General features: G+C 38.0%; 3 protein-coding genes across 4 annotated transcripts in view; 2 read left to right on the top strand and 1 right to left on the bottom strand.

Moving 5' to 3' along the window:
* The window catches only part of GDA (guanine deaminase), a 293,146-nt gene that overhangs the window by 142,320 nt on the left and 134,047 nt on the right, over window positions 1–16,779 (top strand). The window lies entirely within an intron of this gene.
* The window catches only part of C1H9orf85 (chromosome 1 C9orf85 homolog), a 311,173-nt gene that overhangs the window by 202,521 nt on the left and 91,873 nt on the right, over window positions 1–16,779 (top strand). The window contains exon 4 of one of the 2 annotated variants that reach the window (XM_043975113.1): window positions 8,934–9,051. The exons of the other annotated variant lie outside the window; for it this stretch is intronic. Within the exon in view, the coding sequence (XP_043831048.1) occupies window positions 8,934–8,949 (16 nt within the window). The 3' untranslated portion in view covers window positions 8,950–9,051. Of the gene's footprint in view, window positions 1–8,933; window positions 9,052–16,779 lie in introns of those variants that run through there. 2 annotated transcript variants of the gene reach the window in all.
* Window positions 1–16,779, bottom strand: part of C1H9orf57 (chromosome 1 C9orf57 homolog) — a 111,159-nt gene that overhangs the window by 56,816 nt on the left and 37,564 nt on the right. The window lies entirely within an intron of this gene.

Raw genomic sequence — 16,779 nt, 5'->3', positions numbered from 1 at the left:
AACAGCTCTCTCTTTCCCACCTCAGATAGGAGGTGTGGCAGGACATGACTCCAGTAAAATGGTGAACAATGCTAAGGTCTGCAAGATGATATACAATATATGGATGGATGCTGCATATTCTACTGATACCTCCTCATCAATGACACAGCCCCCCCTTAGTTATCTGGCCCCAGTTTTTTGCATTTCTTCTTGCTTAAAATTCCCTCCCTTTTCTTTGTCTTGTAAAGATACAAAAACCCAGTCTTCTTTTACTCCAGTGAGACAGTCACCAAGGCAGTCTGTTTCCCGGCCATATATTCCTTTTCTAATAAATCTCTTTTTATTTTACAAGAAGAAGAAGAAGAAAATTATGGAGAAAAAGCAGATGTCAAGGGGAGTAATGTACAAGTTATAAACCTGGAAAGCTAGACTGGAGCCAGATTGTAAAAGGCTTTAAGTGTCAAGCAAAGGACTTTTTATTTTATCCCAGAGACAAGGGGAAGACACTGGGACTCTTTGAGTACAAAGGGATAACATAACCATGATCTTTTTTGAAAAAAATTTGGAGGCAATGGGGATTAAATGACTTGTCCAGAGTCGTACAGATATTAAGTGTCTGAGGTCACATTTGAACTCAGGTCCTCCTGATTCCAGGGCCAGTACTCTATCTACTATACTACCTAGACCTTTTGTGAATATCCATTTGACAGCTATTTAGAGGATGTATTAGAGAAGGGGAAAACCTGGTTATGGAGACCATTTAGAAGGTTATTGCATTACTTTAGAGGAAAGGTGACATGAGCTTGGACCAGGGAGATATCCACGGGAATAAAAAGAAAGAGATTGATATGAGATGTGCTGTGGAATCAATCCATCAGCAAGCATGTTTTAAGCAACTACTGTGCACAGACACAGTGCTAAACACCTGGAATGCAAAGAACAAGTAAAAATTTCTACTTTCAAAGTGTTTACATTCTAATGGGGGGGCACCATGTACAGAAATACATACAACATGTACAAAGTCAGTTCAGATAAAGGAAAAGACCTATATATAAAAAATATTTCTAGCCGCTCTTTTTGTGGTGGCTAAGAATTAGAAATCAAAGAGGTGCCCATTAATAGGCAAGGATGATTTTGTTTGTTTTTGTGGGACAGTGAGAGTTAAGTGACTTGCCCAGGGTCACACAGCTAGTACGTGTCAAGTGTCTGAGGCTGGATTTGAACTCAGGTCCTCCTGAATCCAAGGCTGGTGCTTTATCCACTGTGCTGCCCCAAACAGGATGATTTCAGAAAGGCCTGAAAAGATTTATATGAACTGATGTATAGTGAAGTGAGCAGAACTAGGAGAACATTGTGTATGCACAGCAATTTTGTTTGATGAAGAACTGTGAATGATTGAACTATTCTTAGAAATACAATGATTCAAGACAATCCCAAAGGACTAATAATGAAACACACTATCTACTTCCAAAGAAAGAACTGATATTGATTGAACACAGACTGAAGCATGCTATTTTTCACTTTCTTTCATTTTTTTCTGTTGAGTTTTCTTACACAGAATGACTAATATGGTAATGTTTTACATAATTGCACATGTATAACCTATATCTGATTACTTATTGCCTCAGGGAGGGGGGAGAGAAGGGAAGGAAGAAGGAATAGAATTTGGAATTCACAACTTTAAATAAAAATGTTTATTAAAAATAATAATAATAATCTACCAAAAAACTCTTTTCTTTTTTGTGAATACCCCCCCAAAAGAACACTTTCAGAATAGATATAGGAGAACCTTAGAGGGGAAGGCACTACAGATTCTAAAAGGCATAAATGCTGAGGGAAAGCATTCTAGGCATGGGGGAAAGCCAATGGAAAGTCATAGAGTTGGGAGATGGAGTTCTCTGTGTGAGGAACAGCAAGTAGGTTGGTGTGGCTGAACTCTAGATTGCATGGAGGGGAATAATATATGAGAAACCTAAACAAATGGGAAGAGGCCAGGTTGTGAAGATCTTTACATGTTAAAAAGAGGAATTTATATTTGATCCTAGAGGTCATGAGAAGCCATTGAAATTTATAGAGTAAGGGGGGGTTATATGGGTAAACTGACACTTTTGGAAAATTACTTCAACTTAATGGGGGATTGATTATAGATGAGAGAAACTTGAGGTAGGGAGACCAGTTAAGGGGCTATTGCAATAATCCAGGCAAGACATGATAAGGACTTGGAGTCCTATTAAGTGGAGAGGATAGATACTATGTCCACACAAGTAAATGAGATAGAAATGACAAGATTAGACAATTGACTGGATATGTGGGGTAGTGAGAGTAAAGAGTCAAGGACGATATGAGAGGATGGTTGTAGCTTCAATAATGATGGAGAAGTTCAGGACAGGAGTGGGTTATCAGAAGAGAAGTGAGAAAGAAGAAAAGTGAAGGCAAAAAAGTAAACAGCTTTTTGGGAGGCAGTGGGGATGTATTTGGTTGTGTCAAAAAAGGAGAGATAGGGCTATAATTTGAGGAGATAGTAGGGTCAAGAAACAATTAAGGAGATCTAGGCATTCAGAGAAGACAGGGAGAGATTAAAGATTAGATGAAAGGGGATGATTTTGGACAATCTGTCAGAAGAGATGGAACAGATGAGATCAAGAAGATATAGAAGAGGGGCAGCTAGGTGGCACAGTGGATAAAGCACCGGCCCTGGATTCAGGAGTATCTGAGTTCAAATCTGGCCTCGGACACTTGACACTTACTAGCTGTGTGACCCTGGGCAAGTCACTTAACCCTCATTGCCCTGCAAAAAAAAAAAAAAAGATATAGAAGAGTTAATCTTGTCAAGGAGAAGAGCAACTTCTTTGTCAGAAACTGGAATTAAGGAGAGATGAGTACTTATAGTTTGCAATTCCTGCTGATGGGTACTGTCAGTTCATTGAGCTATTATGAGCAACAGGAAGTTATTCTTTCTGGGTCATATGTATAGGATATGGAAGAACTTCCAGAGACTTGTCAAAGCTGATGATCACAAGCCACTTCTTGTGATTCATATATGGATAGAAGATACCGACAGAAGGACCCCAAATTACTAGAGTTTATCAAGTCCTGAGAAAGAAACTGAAGACCTCAGGTGCATTGGTGATGCATGCATCACCACTGCTGATAATTACAGGGGCTTCAGAAAAGAAAGGTCATTTTAAGAATTGTTTAGCTAATTTAGAATATGCTACTTGAAAGTAAAACATTAGATCTGAAACCAGAGGGCCTGGGTTTAAAGCCTGCCTCATCTAATTACAATCTATGTGACCTTTGACAAAGGCTGGGTTGGAATGATTCATTCATTTATGATTAGTAAGATAGCTTTCAGCCCTAAATCCTATGATACATTTTTTTTCTAATCCTTTCTAAACCAAAGCAAAAAAGACAGGAATGATGAGTTCTTGAATAATTTACCTGGTGACTTGAAAATATGATCAAAAGGCCTTTAAACTGAAAATGAATGGAGAAGGAGATATTATGGAAGGAGCATTTAATGTTATAGGAAGCAATGTATGCAAAAAGGGAAAGTTGCAGATAGGCATATATTTGCCTTGATAATAAGGAAAAACTGTATTTCTAAAAATTAGCTATCTTAAAGTGGCATGGGCTGCCTGGGAAGATAGTGACCTCTACCCCCCTCCCTTCCCTGAAAACTTGAAGGTTTTCATGTGAAGACCAGGTGATCATTTGTGGATTTTGTTAGAAGGATCCCAGTTCAGGTATGGTTTGATTAGATGATCTATGAGGTACTTTTCAACTCTCAAATTCTATGAAATTAAGCTATGCTTCTTTAGATACTATTCTAATGCAGATGAAGCATAAACTAAAAGCTGCATATGTTCTATATAGCTCTGTACTGACTAGACGTCACTTGTAATCATATCACTCAGAAACAGTTTAGACTGCAGCCTATGTCCAACAAGTTCCCTTATTTTGGAAATTTTAAACAGACATGTTTCTCTGTAAGTTGTTGCATTGCCTAAGGTTGCCATAGAGAGCGGGCATGGGACCAGAAGCAACTTCAGGTTGTTTCCATGGCATCCAGATGTGATTATAGCACAGCATGACTTCAATTCTGTCTCTACAATGAGAAGCCAAAGTGTCATCTTTGACCAAGTTGATTGAGTTCTAATAACTCTTCTCTAAAGAAAAGCACTCACTCCCTTATTACCTTTCATGTCAGTTATCTCTTTAGTGTTACCAGTTATTTCCAGATATACCATTCTCCTTCCTTCCTACTCCTGCAGGGAGACTTCCCTAGTAACAAAGAAAAAAAAACCAGCTAAGCAGAACAAAATAACACTGGAAATGAATTTGCAATATCCCACACCCATTGTTCCTCCTTTTCCTATGAAGGCATGATGTGTTTTCCTTATTTCTTTTGGGAGCAAGGATAATAAACAAGATTGGCCATTTTAATCATGTAGAATTCAGTTTCAGAAATGAAAGTCTTTTAATTTAAATTATTCTAGTTTTATGTATGTTATTTTCTTGGTTCTGCTTATGTCACTCTGCATCAGTTCACACAAATCTTCCCATGTTCCCCTAAATTTTTCATATTCATTGTTTCTTATGGGTCAGCAATATAGCATTACCTTCAGGTGCCATATTTTATATATCCTTTCTCCAGCCAAAAGGCAGATATTTTATTTCCAGTTCCAGTTGTAACCACAAAAAGTGCTCCTGTGAATATTTTGCAATATATGTATGCATTCTTTCTGTTTTGTTGATTTAAAAAAAAATTTTGTGGTATATGGGTCAAATGGTATGAACACTTTAGTCACTATTTTTCAGAATCTACAAGTGATCTTTAACTGTAATTTCCTGGGAGAATTTCCAGTGAGGCTAGGTTCCTACCTGGTACGATTATCTGTCTATAGGGAAATAACAGAAAATTAGTATCAAAAGGTGATATGGTGTCAAAGAAAAAGTTTCTGACTGTCACTAACAGTGACTTCTCTGAGCTTCCATTTCCTTATCTGTAAAATGAGGACAATATAACAATACTATTTACCTCAAAGATAAGTGTGAAGAAAACAATTTTGAAACCTTAAGGAGGTTTATTATATAATTTTGTATATATGTTATAATAGATTGCCAATATATTATAAAATTTATATAATTTTGAGTTGTTATCAACAACAATTCCTATTATTTTTATATCAGGACAATAGAATTAGCATGAGAAGGGACCTACTGCAACTTCTCTATATTACAGATGAAGAAAGAGAGGCCCAGAGTAGTTGTGATGTGGACAGATAAGCCCAGGAACTTTCAGGGACTTGTCCAAGATTACATAGCTAATAAATGCCAAAAGTGGAATTGGAATCCAAGTCTTCTGACATGCTTTTATGCTGTCTCCATAGTTTTGAACAATAATGCTATCACTGAAATACGTATGTGACACATGAAATTATATCGATTCTCCATCTGACTCTAGGATAAAACAAGGGCTTTCTCTCTCCTAAAATTACTCTTCATTTACTTATCACTGTATATGATTATATATATATATAGATATGTAGATATATAACCAAACTGTTCTCTATATGCTTTTCCAGAGCCAGAATTGTTGTTTTTAATCTTTTTATCCCCAGCACCAAACACAGTCTTGCATATATTAGATACCTAGACACATTGAACTGAATGTTAAAAACTAGTTCATTTGGGGGTAGGTGCTTTTTAGTGACTTCTTGCTTTGTGTAACTATAATATTTGGAAAGCATCTTATCAGGTGAGTCATCTGTAGAGGAGAGGATAGTTTCCTCCACAAAGGACAAGAGGAACTTTGTAGTAGATTTGCTGAATGATTGGCATGCCCTTTTCACTGAAAAGGGCCAGAGAAAACAGACTTAGGATCACAGTAATAGCACAGCACATGCCACATAGTAAGTCCTTAATAAATGTTTATTGAATTTGGGTATTGAATTTAAAATGCCCAGAGGATCGGATTCTAAAATCTGATTACCAATATGTAAAACAATGGGTTTTCTTGGGTGGAGACAAAACATCATTGAGATTTATAGAACTTTAGAGGTGAAAGCATCTGCTACTTATTACCTGTGTGGGAGTCAGGTTGAATTTAATCAACTAGCCAAATCAACATCTACTTAGTGCCTTATTGTTATTAAGTGCTTAAGTCAAGTCCTACTCTTCATGACCCCATTTGGGGTTTTCTTGGCAAAGATACAGGAGTGATTTTTCCATTTCCTTCTTAAGCTCATTTTATAGGTGAGGAAACTGAGGCAAACAGGGTTAAGTGACTTGCCCAGGGTCACAAAGCTAATAAGTTTCTGAGGCTGGATTTAAACTCAGGAAGGAGGAAGCGGCAGCTGTGCAGAGAGCTCAGCCCTTTTTGGCTGCGAAAGATCATGGTGGTGGCAGAGGACTTCAGAAGTGGAAGCTAGGGAAGTTTAGGATCATCAAGTTATAGGAACTCTGTTCTCAATCTTTCTCTTTCTTTTACTATCTTTCAAGAAACCCTTAAAAAACCTAAATTTGTTTATCAGTGATTTTAATCAGTTTCCCTCCAAACTGGGGGGACAGATTAGAACCCACATTTAGAATTTTAAATTACACAATATTATAGGATCACATATTCTTCATGCCCATCAGGCTATCGCTTGACTATGAAGACAAGATCTTCTAAAGACAATTGTCTGTGAAAGTCTTCCTCTTCCATTCTTTTAATATCAAGTCATCAAATCAATAATCATTTATTAAGCCAGGCATTGTGCTAAATTCTGGAAATACAAAGAAAGGCAAAAACAGTCCCTTCCATCAAGGAATGCACAATCTAATGGGGCATTCAACACACAAATAACTACATGTAACAAGATCTATACAGAATAAATTGGAAATAAACTTAGCAAGAAGGTACTACCATTAAAAGGGATCAGAAAAGACTTTTTTCAAAAGGTTTATTAATAAAAGAGCATATTAGAGCCAACTACAGTAGCAGTTGGATCCTGAGTTTAAAGAATTTTAAAATGAGGAGAAAATAATCTATATCTTCAACTCATTTCAATTCCTTCCCTTGGCAACAAATGGCAATTCAAATTAATGATTTTGTGATAATCCTATGTCAGCCTTGGAAAATAGATCCAGGAGAGATAATTTGAAAATTATGATCTAGGAAAGACTTTAGACATCATCTTCTGAGAAATTGTCAGGGAAAATTGCCCTGATATTCTAGAAGCAGAAGATAAAATAGAAATTGAAAGAATCCACTGATCTCAAAGATCTCAATCCAGAGATCTCAAAAGGAAAACTCCCAGGAATATTATAGCCAAATTCCAGAGCTCCCAGGTCAAGAAAAAAATATTGCAAGCTGCCAAAAAGAAAGAATTCAAGTACTGTGGAGCCCCAGTCAGGATAGCACAAAATCTAGCAGCCTCTACATTAAAGGATCAGAGGGTATGGAATATGATACGTGAAAGGGAAGGCAGAAAGATACTAATGACAAATTTCAGAATTTTGTTGAACTTCCTTTAATCTAGCTATTAGATGATGGTCTTAGAGCAAAATCCTTCACTATCCCTATTGCAGCAACACTCTACCTCTCACGGAAATACCATTTCCCAACTATACTTTTTCACAGGCTCTTCCCAAGTTTTGAAAAGCTCTCCCCACTCATTTCCACCTAATAACTTCCCTGGCTTTCAGATAAAATCCTACCTTCTGAAAGAAGCTTTTCTCAAACTACCACCATTTTCCCCACCTCCTGCTGGTATCCTCTCTCTGAGATTAACTCCAATATGTCTTGTATGTATCTTGTAATGGACATAGATGTTTTCATATTGTTCCTTCCATAACACTGTTAACTCTTGGGAGGGACTGGGACTATTTTTGTCTTTCTTGAAGATGGTTAAGTAGTAAGGTGACTTCAGATCTATGTTTTAGGAATATTAACTTGGCAGTTGTGTGGAGTTATGCATTAGAGAGAGGAGAGACTGAAGCAAAGAGACCAAATTTGGAGATTATTGCATGGCCTAAAGAAGAGATACTGAGAATCTGACCTAGAGTTGATTCTGTGTGAGTGAAAAAAGGACAAATGTGAGATATGTTGTGGAAGCAGAATTGAGAAAAAACATAGTAAGTAGTTGGATGGGGGCGGCGTTAAGGAAAGGAAGGAGTCTAGGATTATTCCAAAACTGTGAACCTAGTCACTCTCAATGAAAAAGGGGAGTTTGGAGGTGGGATGCATTTGTATTTTTTTTTTTTTTTTAGTGAGGCAATTGGGGTTAAGTGACTTGCCCAGGATCACACAGCTAGTAAGTGTGTGTTAAGTGTCTGAGGCCGGATTTGAACTCGGGTACTCCTGACTCCAGGGCCAGTGGTCTATCCACTGCGCCACCTAGCTGCCCCTGCATTTGTATTTTGAATCAAACATACTGAGTTTGAGGTGGCTATGGAACATTAAATCTAGCAGGCACTTAGTAGTAGAAGACTGGAGTTCAGAAGACTGATTAAAGATGGAGCTCCAGGTATGACAGTTGCCTATATAGTGATGATAATTGAACTTACAGAATCTGATGAGATCGCCAAAGGGAAGAGTAGAGAAAAAGAAGAGAAAAAGGGCACAAGACATAGCTTTGAGGGGCATGTACACTGAGGGGGTGGAAAGAAGAAGATGATCTAGTAAAGAAATGTGAGGAGCTGTCAAGGAGAACCATTCATGCAAAGGAAAGACAGTATGTCCAGAAAGAGAGGGTAGGTAGTTATTAATGCCAAAAGCTGCAAAGAAGTCAAGCAGCATTAAGACTGGGGCAAGGCAATTGTATTTAAGAGATCTTCAGTTGGGAGCCAAATTATAAGTGTTTTAGAAGTGTGTGGAAGGCTGAAAAAGGAAAAAAGGTATAGGATGATAGCTTAAGGGACTGCTACAGTCAAGTGACAGTGTGTCTTTTGTTTTATTTTGGTTTCAGGATGGAAGATACTTAGACACTTGATTAGCAGAGTGGGTAGAGCACCTGGGCCTGGGAATCAAGAAGATAAGAGACCAAATGTGATGCTCAACTTATTAGATCTAAGACCCTGGGCAAGGCTCTTAACCTCTGGAAAATGGTAATGATGTTAGCAGAATTGCCAACACAGAATTGTTGTGAATATCAAATGGATGTTTGTAAAGGATTTCCAATAGTTCCTGACTTTGTATCAGGAGGTACCTAATAAATACTTGATCCTTTTTCTTCCCTCCTTCCCTACCTGGGTTTGTCAGCTACAAGGTGACTAAGAAGGAGCCAGCAGATATAAGTGAGGGAAAAAGAAGAATAATTGGAAGAAGAAATAGTAGAGAATAGGATAAAGATTTCAAGGTTAAGGATTCGTCTTGACAAGGATAAGGGCCATATCTTCATAAGCAATTGGAATAAAGGAAAAATGAATTGATATTCTGTTTGTTTTGTTTTTGTTTTTGTTTTTTTTGCAGGGCAATGGGGGTTAAGTCACTTGCCCAGGGTCACACAGCTAGTAAGTGTCAAGTATCTGAGGCCGGATTTGAACTCAGGAACTCCTGAATCCAGGGCCGGTGCTTTATCCACTGCGCCACCTAGCTTCCCCTGATATTCTGTTTTTAAAGTTATTCTTGCTCCATTTTCTCTCCTGTACCTTTGTAACCACAAGTTGCTTCACTTTTCTTTAGTAACCCTAAAAAGTTCTACTTTTTGATGCCCAGGATGGTGTTAACCAACTGTAGAAACTAGCTAGGCCTAAGAGACCCGTAGGTGGTACTTAAGTGTCCTAGTCTTTCCTGTTGCTTCTACTACCACAAGTTGTCCCAATTTTGACACTCAGTAAGTCAGTACTTAAAACACATCCTGTCTCATTGCACATGTTATCTTCTCTTCCTGATTCATTGATGTCTAAATAGATACCTCAGATGCTGAAATGATGGCAGCAGTCTCCTAAAGAAAATTTTCCTGTTCCCCAAAGCAGCCATTTTGCCTAATAAGACTTTGAGCATTCTGACCTGCCAACTGGAAAGTTTTTATTCCATAGCACTGTGTTGCCATAGATTTTTAGTTCATAGAGGTATAAAATCTTGGAGTCAGAATGTAAATTACAGTTGACCTAATCCAATTTATACCTCAGCAGAAATCTCCTCTGTAAAATTCCTTACAAGTGATCCCCTAGCCTCTGCATAAAAACCTTCACTATCATAAAATCTACTACTTCCCAAAGCAGTACATTATATTTTTGGAAAACTCTAATTATACATTTGTTTTCCTTTTTATATTAAGCTGAAATCTGCTTGTTGCTCTTAGTTTTGCTCTCTGGGGCCAAATGGATGAACCCAAATTCTTTTCTTTTCTTTTCTTTTTTTTTGGTGGGGCAATGAGGGTTAAGTGACTTGCCCAGGGTCACACAGCTAGTAAGTGTCAAGTGTCTGAGGCCGGATTTGAACTCAGGTCCTCCTGAATCCAGGGCCAGTGCTTTATCCACTGTGCCATCTAACTGCCCCCCAAATTCTTTTCTACGTGACAGTCCTTCTATACTTATAGATTTTTGAACTGGAAAAGGACTTCAAGATAATTTAGTCCACCTCCTTAAGTTTGGGCAGTTAGGTACGTAGTAGGTAGAGTGTTGGACTTGGAATCAGGAAGACTTGAATTCAAATCCTGCTTCAGTCACTTACTGGCTGTATGACCCTAGACAAATTATTTAACCTTTAACCTTTTCTAGCCTTAGTTTTCTCATCTTGTAAAGTGGGGAAAATAATAACATCTACCCATGTAGGGTTGTGATGAGTATCAAATGAGATGATGTATGTAAGGTACTTTGCAAAACCTAAAGCATTTTATAAATACTGGCTGTTATAATTAACAGTGAAGAAGCTTAAGCCAGAAAGGTTAAATGATGGCCCAGTGGCACACACAGCTAATGGTGGCTGTGATTAGAACCCAAGCCCTGTGATATGAATCTAGCACTCTCTCCACTATGTCCTGTTGCCTCTTGCTCTGAGCAAAGCTAAAGAAAGTCCTTTCTTTTAAAAAATGGAGGCTATTTTAGGAGGCACTCAATGAATGCTTGATGAATGAACTAATGAGACTAATGAATTTTAAAATATCCTTCTATTAGTCACTCATTTTTGAACAGTGGGTAAAGATTTAGAAAATGTAAAATAGATTGTTGATGGAGGGCAAGTTGTTGTTTTTTCTTAAAAACAATCAAAATGCCATGCAAACGACAATGATTGATATTTTTATGAGAAGCAGTATGTATATTAAACTTGGAGATGATTTGGGTTCTAGTATAAACCACCATTACTAGTCATGTGACTTTGAGCTTTTCCCAGAAAGTCTTTCCTTTCTAGATTTTCATAATCCTGCTCTTTTTTAGTTAACCTCCTACCTGTTTGACCATGCCACTCAATCTCCTTTGCTGTCTCAAAATCCATGCCTTACTGACTTAACTGTGAGATCTCTTTTCTTAAACTCTCTCATCTTGATGACCTTATAAGTGCCTGAGTTTAGTGATCATCTCTAAGCAAATTACCCCCAAATCTGTATATACAACCCTCATCTGTCTTGTATCACCAATTGCCTAGTGGATATTTTGTACAGGATGTCCCAAAGGCAAATCAAAATCAGTATGTCCAGAACAGAACTCATTATCTTTCCTGCCAAACTCTCCTCTCTTCTCAGCTTCCCTTTGTCTATTAAGGGTACCATCATCCTTCGAATCATTCAAGTTTTCAACCTCAGTGTCATCCTTGACTTGTCTCTCAATCATCTCACATGTCTAATCAGTTGCCAAATCTTAGCATTTCTACCTCAAGGATCAAAGGATGTTCTATCCTTTGCATCTGGCTCCTTCTCTTTATACAACTGCTACTCTAGCTCAGGTCCTTATCTGTTCTTACTTGTACTATTATAATTGTCTTCTATTTGACATCCTAGCTTCACATCTTCATCCATTTTTTTTTGTGGGGCAATTGGGGTTAAGTGACTTGCCCAGGGTCACACAGCTAGTAAGTGTTAAGTGTCTGAGGCCGGATTTGAACTCAGGTCCTCCTGAATCCAGGGCCTTTGCTCTAGCCAGTGCGCCACCTAGCTGCCCCCATCTTCATCCTTTTCACAGATACTGATGTAATTTTCCTGAACCATGGATCTGACCATGTCATCCTCCTAATTACATATTACAACGAATAGGCTACCTGTTTCCTCTAGGATCAAATATAAATTCCTTTCTTTGGCGTGTAAAGCTTTTTACTACCTGGATCCATTTTACCTTTCTAGGCTTATTGATCATTAATATCCTTGTAACATCTCTCATCTACATTCCCTTCTCTCCTTGGACACTGCCTCTGGTACGGGCCCTCATACCTGCAATATTGTAATGGCCTTTTGATCTCTCTGTCTCCATCCATCCTCTCTTCAGCTGTCAAATTGATCTTCCTAGAGTAGAGGTCACCTCCCTAGTCAGCAAACTCCTCCAGGATCAAATATAAAAAAATATTCTGGTTAGCATTCAAAGTCTTTCATAACATGCCACTTCCTACTTTTCTAATTTTCTAAAACCTTACTTCCTTCCACATATTTGCAACCAAGTGACACTGGTCTTCTTGCTATTCATCACATAACACACCCTATCTCCCATCTCCAGGAATTTTTATTGTCCTTCATGCATGGATTTCTCTCTTTCCTCATCTCTGTCTCCTAGCTTCCCTGCCTTTCTTCGAGTCCCATCTAAAATCCCAACTTCTACAAAAAGTTTTTCCTGATTCCCCTTAATGCTATTTCCTTCCCTCTGTTAATTATCTCCAATTTATCTTATATTTTCCTTGTTTGTACATAGTTGTTTGCATATTGTTCCCCTCATCCCCATAGACTGTGAACTTGAGAACAGGAACTGGTTTTTTTGGTCTTTCCTTGTATCTCCTCCAGTGCTTAGCACAGTGTCTGGTGCATAGTAGGTATTTAATAAATGCTTGTTGACTGACTGATTAATGAAAAGAGCCTACTTGCAGTTCCTCACACAGGACACTATCTTCCACCTTCATGCCTCTTTGCTGTCTTTCCTTAACATCTGTCATGTACTCCCTCCCTCTTAGAACCCCTTTTTTCCTTCAAGACTCAAGTCCTGCCTTCTGAATCAGACCTTTCCTGGCTCCTCCCTGCCCTATCCCCACCACCATGCTGCTAGTACTCCTCTTTGGGTATCCTTGCATATTTTTTATTTGTGTTTTTGTGTCTACTCACAATTGTGAATGTTAGGTCTCTCATTTGAATGTTAGCTTCTAGAGGCCAGAGGCCACTTTACTTTTGTCTTGACTAAGCACCTAGCATGGGGCCTGACACATGGTGTTGATAGAGTGACTAATTGAATGTTTGGTGAAGAAATTAGAGTCCTTCCTAAGAAATTAAATTATTTTTCCAAAGTCACACAGTACATAACCAGAATTTCTGACTCCAAATTTTATACTTTTTACTGTACCCCGACCTCAATCCTTCACTGCCCCAGCAGATAGGGTGAATGAGATTAGCCGTGGGTGCAGAAAGCTTTGATTCTACTCCTTTTAAGTAAATCAGTTTAACCCTTGTGCATCCTGGGGAAAAGTGGTAAGTCATAGAACATATCACCAATACTCTATAGCCCTAATCAACTGCCCCTGAGCATTTGTCTTTTTGGTTCTTTCTTTCTTTCACCTTTCCCAAACTGGGCTGGGAAAAGACAATCTTAGATTTGTTATTGTTAATGCTGGCATTTCTTGGAGCAGCACCCTCACCAAGAGGGCAACAAATACTGTCCTTGAACTTGGACACCAAACCTATGGACACCAAACCAAACATCTGATAGGCAAAAAACTGCAGCAAGAAAACATTGTATACTCTGGTTTGCTTGCCAGTGCTATTTAAAGAGAGTATACTTATCAATAAGGCCTATGAGTCATATCAATAATCATGAGCAGTAGCAATTGCCTTAACAACTGTGCTGTGAATTCTTTTTCTTTTTTAGCAAAGGAAAATGACATGTTTGATTGTAATTAAATGATTTAATGTGAGCTCTACCAAGTGTATCTGGACTAGTCAGAAGCAGTGACCTCCTATACTAATTATGCACTATAAGTGCAGGAACAATTATATTGATCCTTTGTGTCTCCTTGATCTCTGAGAAATAAAGTATAAAATGGGACACTTTAATGTGATTTTTTGTTCATTCTCGGCATCCCAGCACTCCCTTCTAACATGAACAAATTGATCACAAACTACACAAGAATAGAGACTTTTTAAATGCATCTGAGTCTGTATGGCCCTCAGTGCTATAGGGAATGTATTCATTGTACACATGTAACCCCAGTCCAGCCTCCCTTCTGAGTAGGAAGCAATTAGATGACTGATTCCTCTTAGAGGTTTCTGGAAGTTCAGATCTAAGCATCTACTGTGTGCCAGGTACTGTGCTGAGCCCTGAGGATAAAATGCAAAGAATGAAACAAGTCCCCTTCTCAAGGAGCTAATATTCAAAGGAAGGAAGGAAGGAAAGAAAGAAAAAAGCATTTATAAAGAGCCTACTATGTACCAGGCACTTTTCTATATACTTTATAATTTTTATCTCATTTGACCCTTACAACAACCCTGGGAGGTAGATGTTATTATTACCCTAATTTTACATATTTACATATTTAGAAATTGAGACATATAGAGGTTAAATGACTTGCCTAGGGTTGCAAAGCTAGTGTCTGAGGCAGGATTTGAACTCAGATCTTCCTGACTCCTGGCCCACCTCACTACTTTATATTCACTAATTCATATTCTTTTTCCCAGTGCCATGGCCCACTATCACTCAGTAATCAATTCCACATGTCTTTTGTTGTTGTTGACCCTCAATTATAATTTCTATTAGCCTTCATTAGCATAGTCCTTTTTCTTGTTGTCCATAATAAAAAAAAATCCTTTTCCAGCTATCTTTTCTTTTTTTTTTTTTTTGTTTTTTGCAGGCAATGGGGGTTAAGTGACTTGCCCAGGGTCACACAGCTAGTAAGTGTCAAGTGTCTGAGGCCGGATTTGAACTCAGGCACTCCTGAATCCAGGGCCGGTGCTTTAACCACTGCGCCATCTAGCTGCCCCAGCTATCTTTTCTTTCTCCACCAACAATGTTGCTCCTCTAGGCCCTATTTTCATCCAGGAATAATCTGGGCCTCTCTGCCCAATCCTTGAGATAACATTATTACATTATATTCCAAAAATAAATTTAACATTGTTATTGAAAATACCATTGAGATGCCTTTTAGCAGAGAGAAGATCTTGTTAATATGGATTGATAGTCAGGACACTAAAATACAATAAAATAGCTGAACATATTGGGGCAAATCTAATACATTTAGTGAGGATAAATGTAAAGTTTTAACTTTAGGTTCAAAACAAATAAGGTGGGAGGAGTGTGCCTAGATAGTATATCATCTGAAAGATTTTAATGGACAAGATTAGTATAAGTTAACAGTATGACATGGCAGCCAAAAAAGTTAATGTTATCCTAAGTTTCATTCAAAGGCTATAAGCCAGAATGAGGGAAGAGTCCCTATGTGTTCTGCACTGGTAAGAACACATCTGGTGTCCCATGATCTGAAAGGATCTGGAGGAGTTCAAAGAGGAAAAATCTTATTACATATAAGGATCAGTTCAATTGATTTGGGAATGTTTAGTGTGGAAAATAAAAAGGATGGGATACAGATATGTAACTGGATATTTTTGTGCTTGGAATACAGTACTTGTGTCACACATACAAATGCTCTGGGAAGGTTGTTGTTTGGGGTAGGGGTAGGGTAGGCCAGACAACAATTCACATGGAATGGAGACAATAATGCATTTCTTATTTAATTATTTTTGTTAGCAAAAATATGTGCTTATTTTAGTTGTTTCTGAGATGCTGGCAGCACCTGCTCTATTTTGACAAAACCCTGGTCATCCTGCCCTAGTTGTAGCTCTCTTTCAGAGCTCTTTCCCCTCTTATAAGTATTATATACTTTCATTTAGAATTTTATTTTTTCCAAATTACATGTAAAAACAATTTTAATTTTTTTTTTTGGTGAGGCAATTGGGGTTAAGTGACTTGCCTAGGGTCACACAGCTAGTAAGTGTTAAGTGTCTGAGGCTGGATTTGAACTCAGGTCCTCCTGACTCCAGGGCCAGTGCTCTATCCACTGTGCCACCTAACTGCCCCGTAAAAACAATTTTTAATGTTGATTTTCAAAACTTTGTGTTCCAAATTCTCTTCCTCCCTCCCCACCCTCCCAAAGAATGCAAGTAATTTAATATAAGTTATACATGTGTAGTCATGCAAAACATGTCCACATTAGTCAAGGTGTGAAATAAAACAGACAAAAAAAAACTTAAGAAAAAGGAACTAAAAAAAAATAAGCTTCAATCTGTATTCAGACACCATCAGTTCCTTCTATGGAGACGGATTGCATTTTTCATAAGTCCTTCAGAGTTGTCTGGATAATTGTATTGCTGATCATCTTACAATATTGCTGTTACTTTGTATACAGCACATTTCACTTTGCATCAGCTCATATAAGTTTTTCCAGGTTTTTCTCATAGCATCCTGCGCATCATTTATTATAGCACACAATAGTGTTCCATCATAATCTCATCCCACAATTTGTTCAGCCATTCCCCAATTGATGGGCATCTCCTCAATTTCAAATTCAACTTTTTGGTTTTTATCTCTTTTTGGATACCAACCTAGTAGTGGTATTACTAGGTCAAAAAGTATGCATGGTCCTATAGCCCTTTGGCCATAGTTCCAAATTGCTTTACAGAATGTTTGAAT

This window comes from Dromiciops gliroides, chromosome 1 (assembly GCF_019393635.1).
Source record: "Dromiciops gliroides isolate mDroGli1 chromosome 1, mDroGli1.pri, whole genome shotgun sequence".
In the NCBI taxonomy this organism is placed as follows: Eukaryota; Metazoa; Chordata; class Mammalia; order Microbiotheria; family Microbiotheriidae; genus Dromiciops; species Dromiciops gliroides.
Note: the sequence above shows the minus strand (reverse complement) of the source record. Positions and strands in the feature narration are given on the sequence as shown.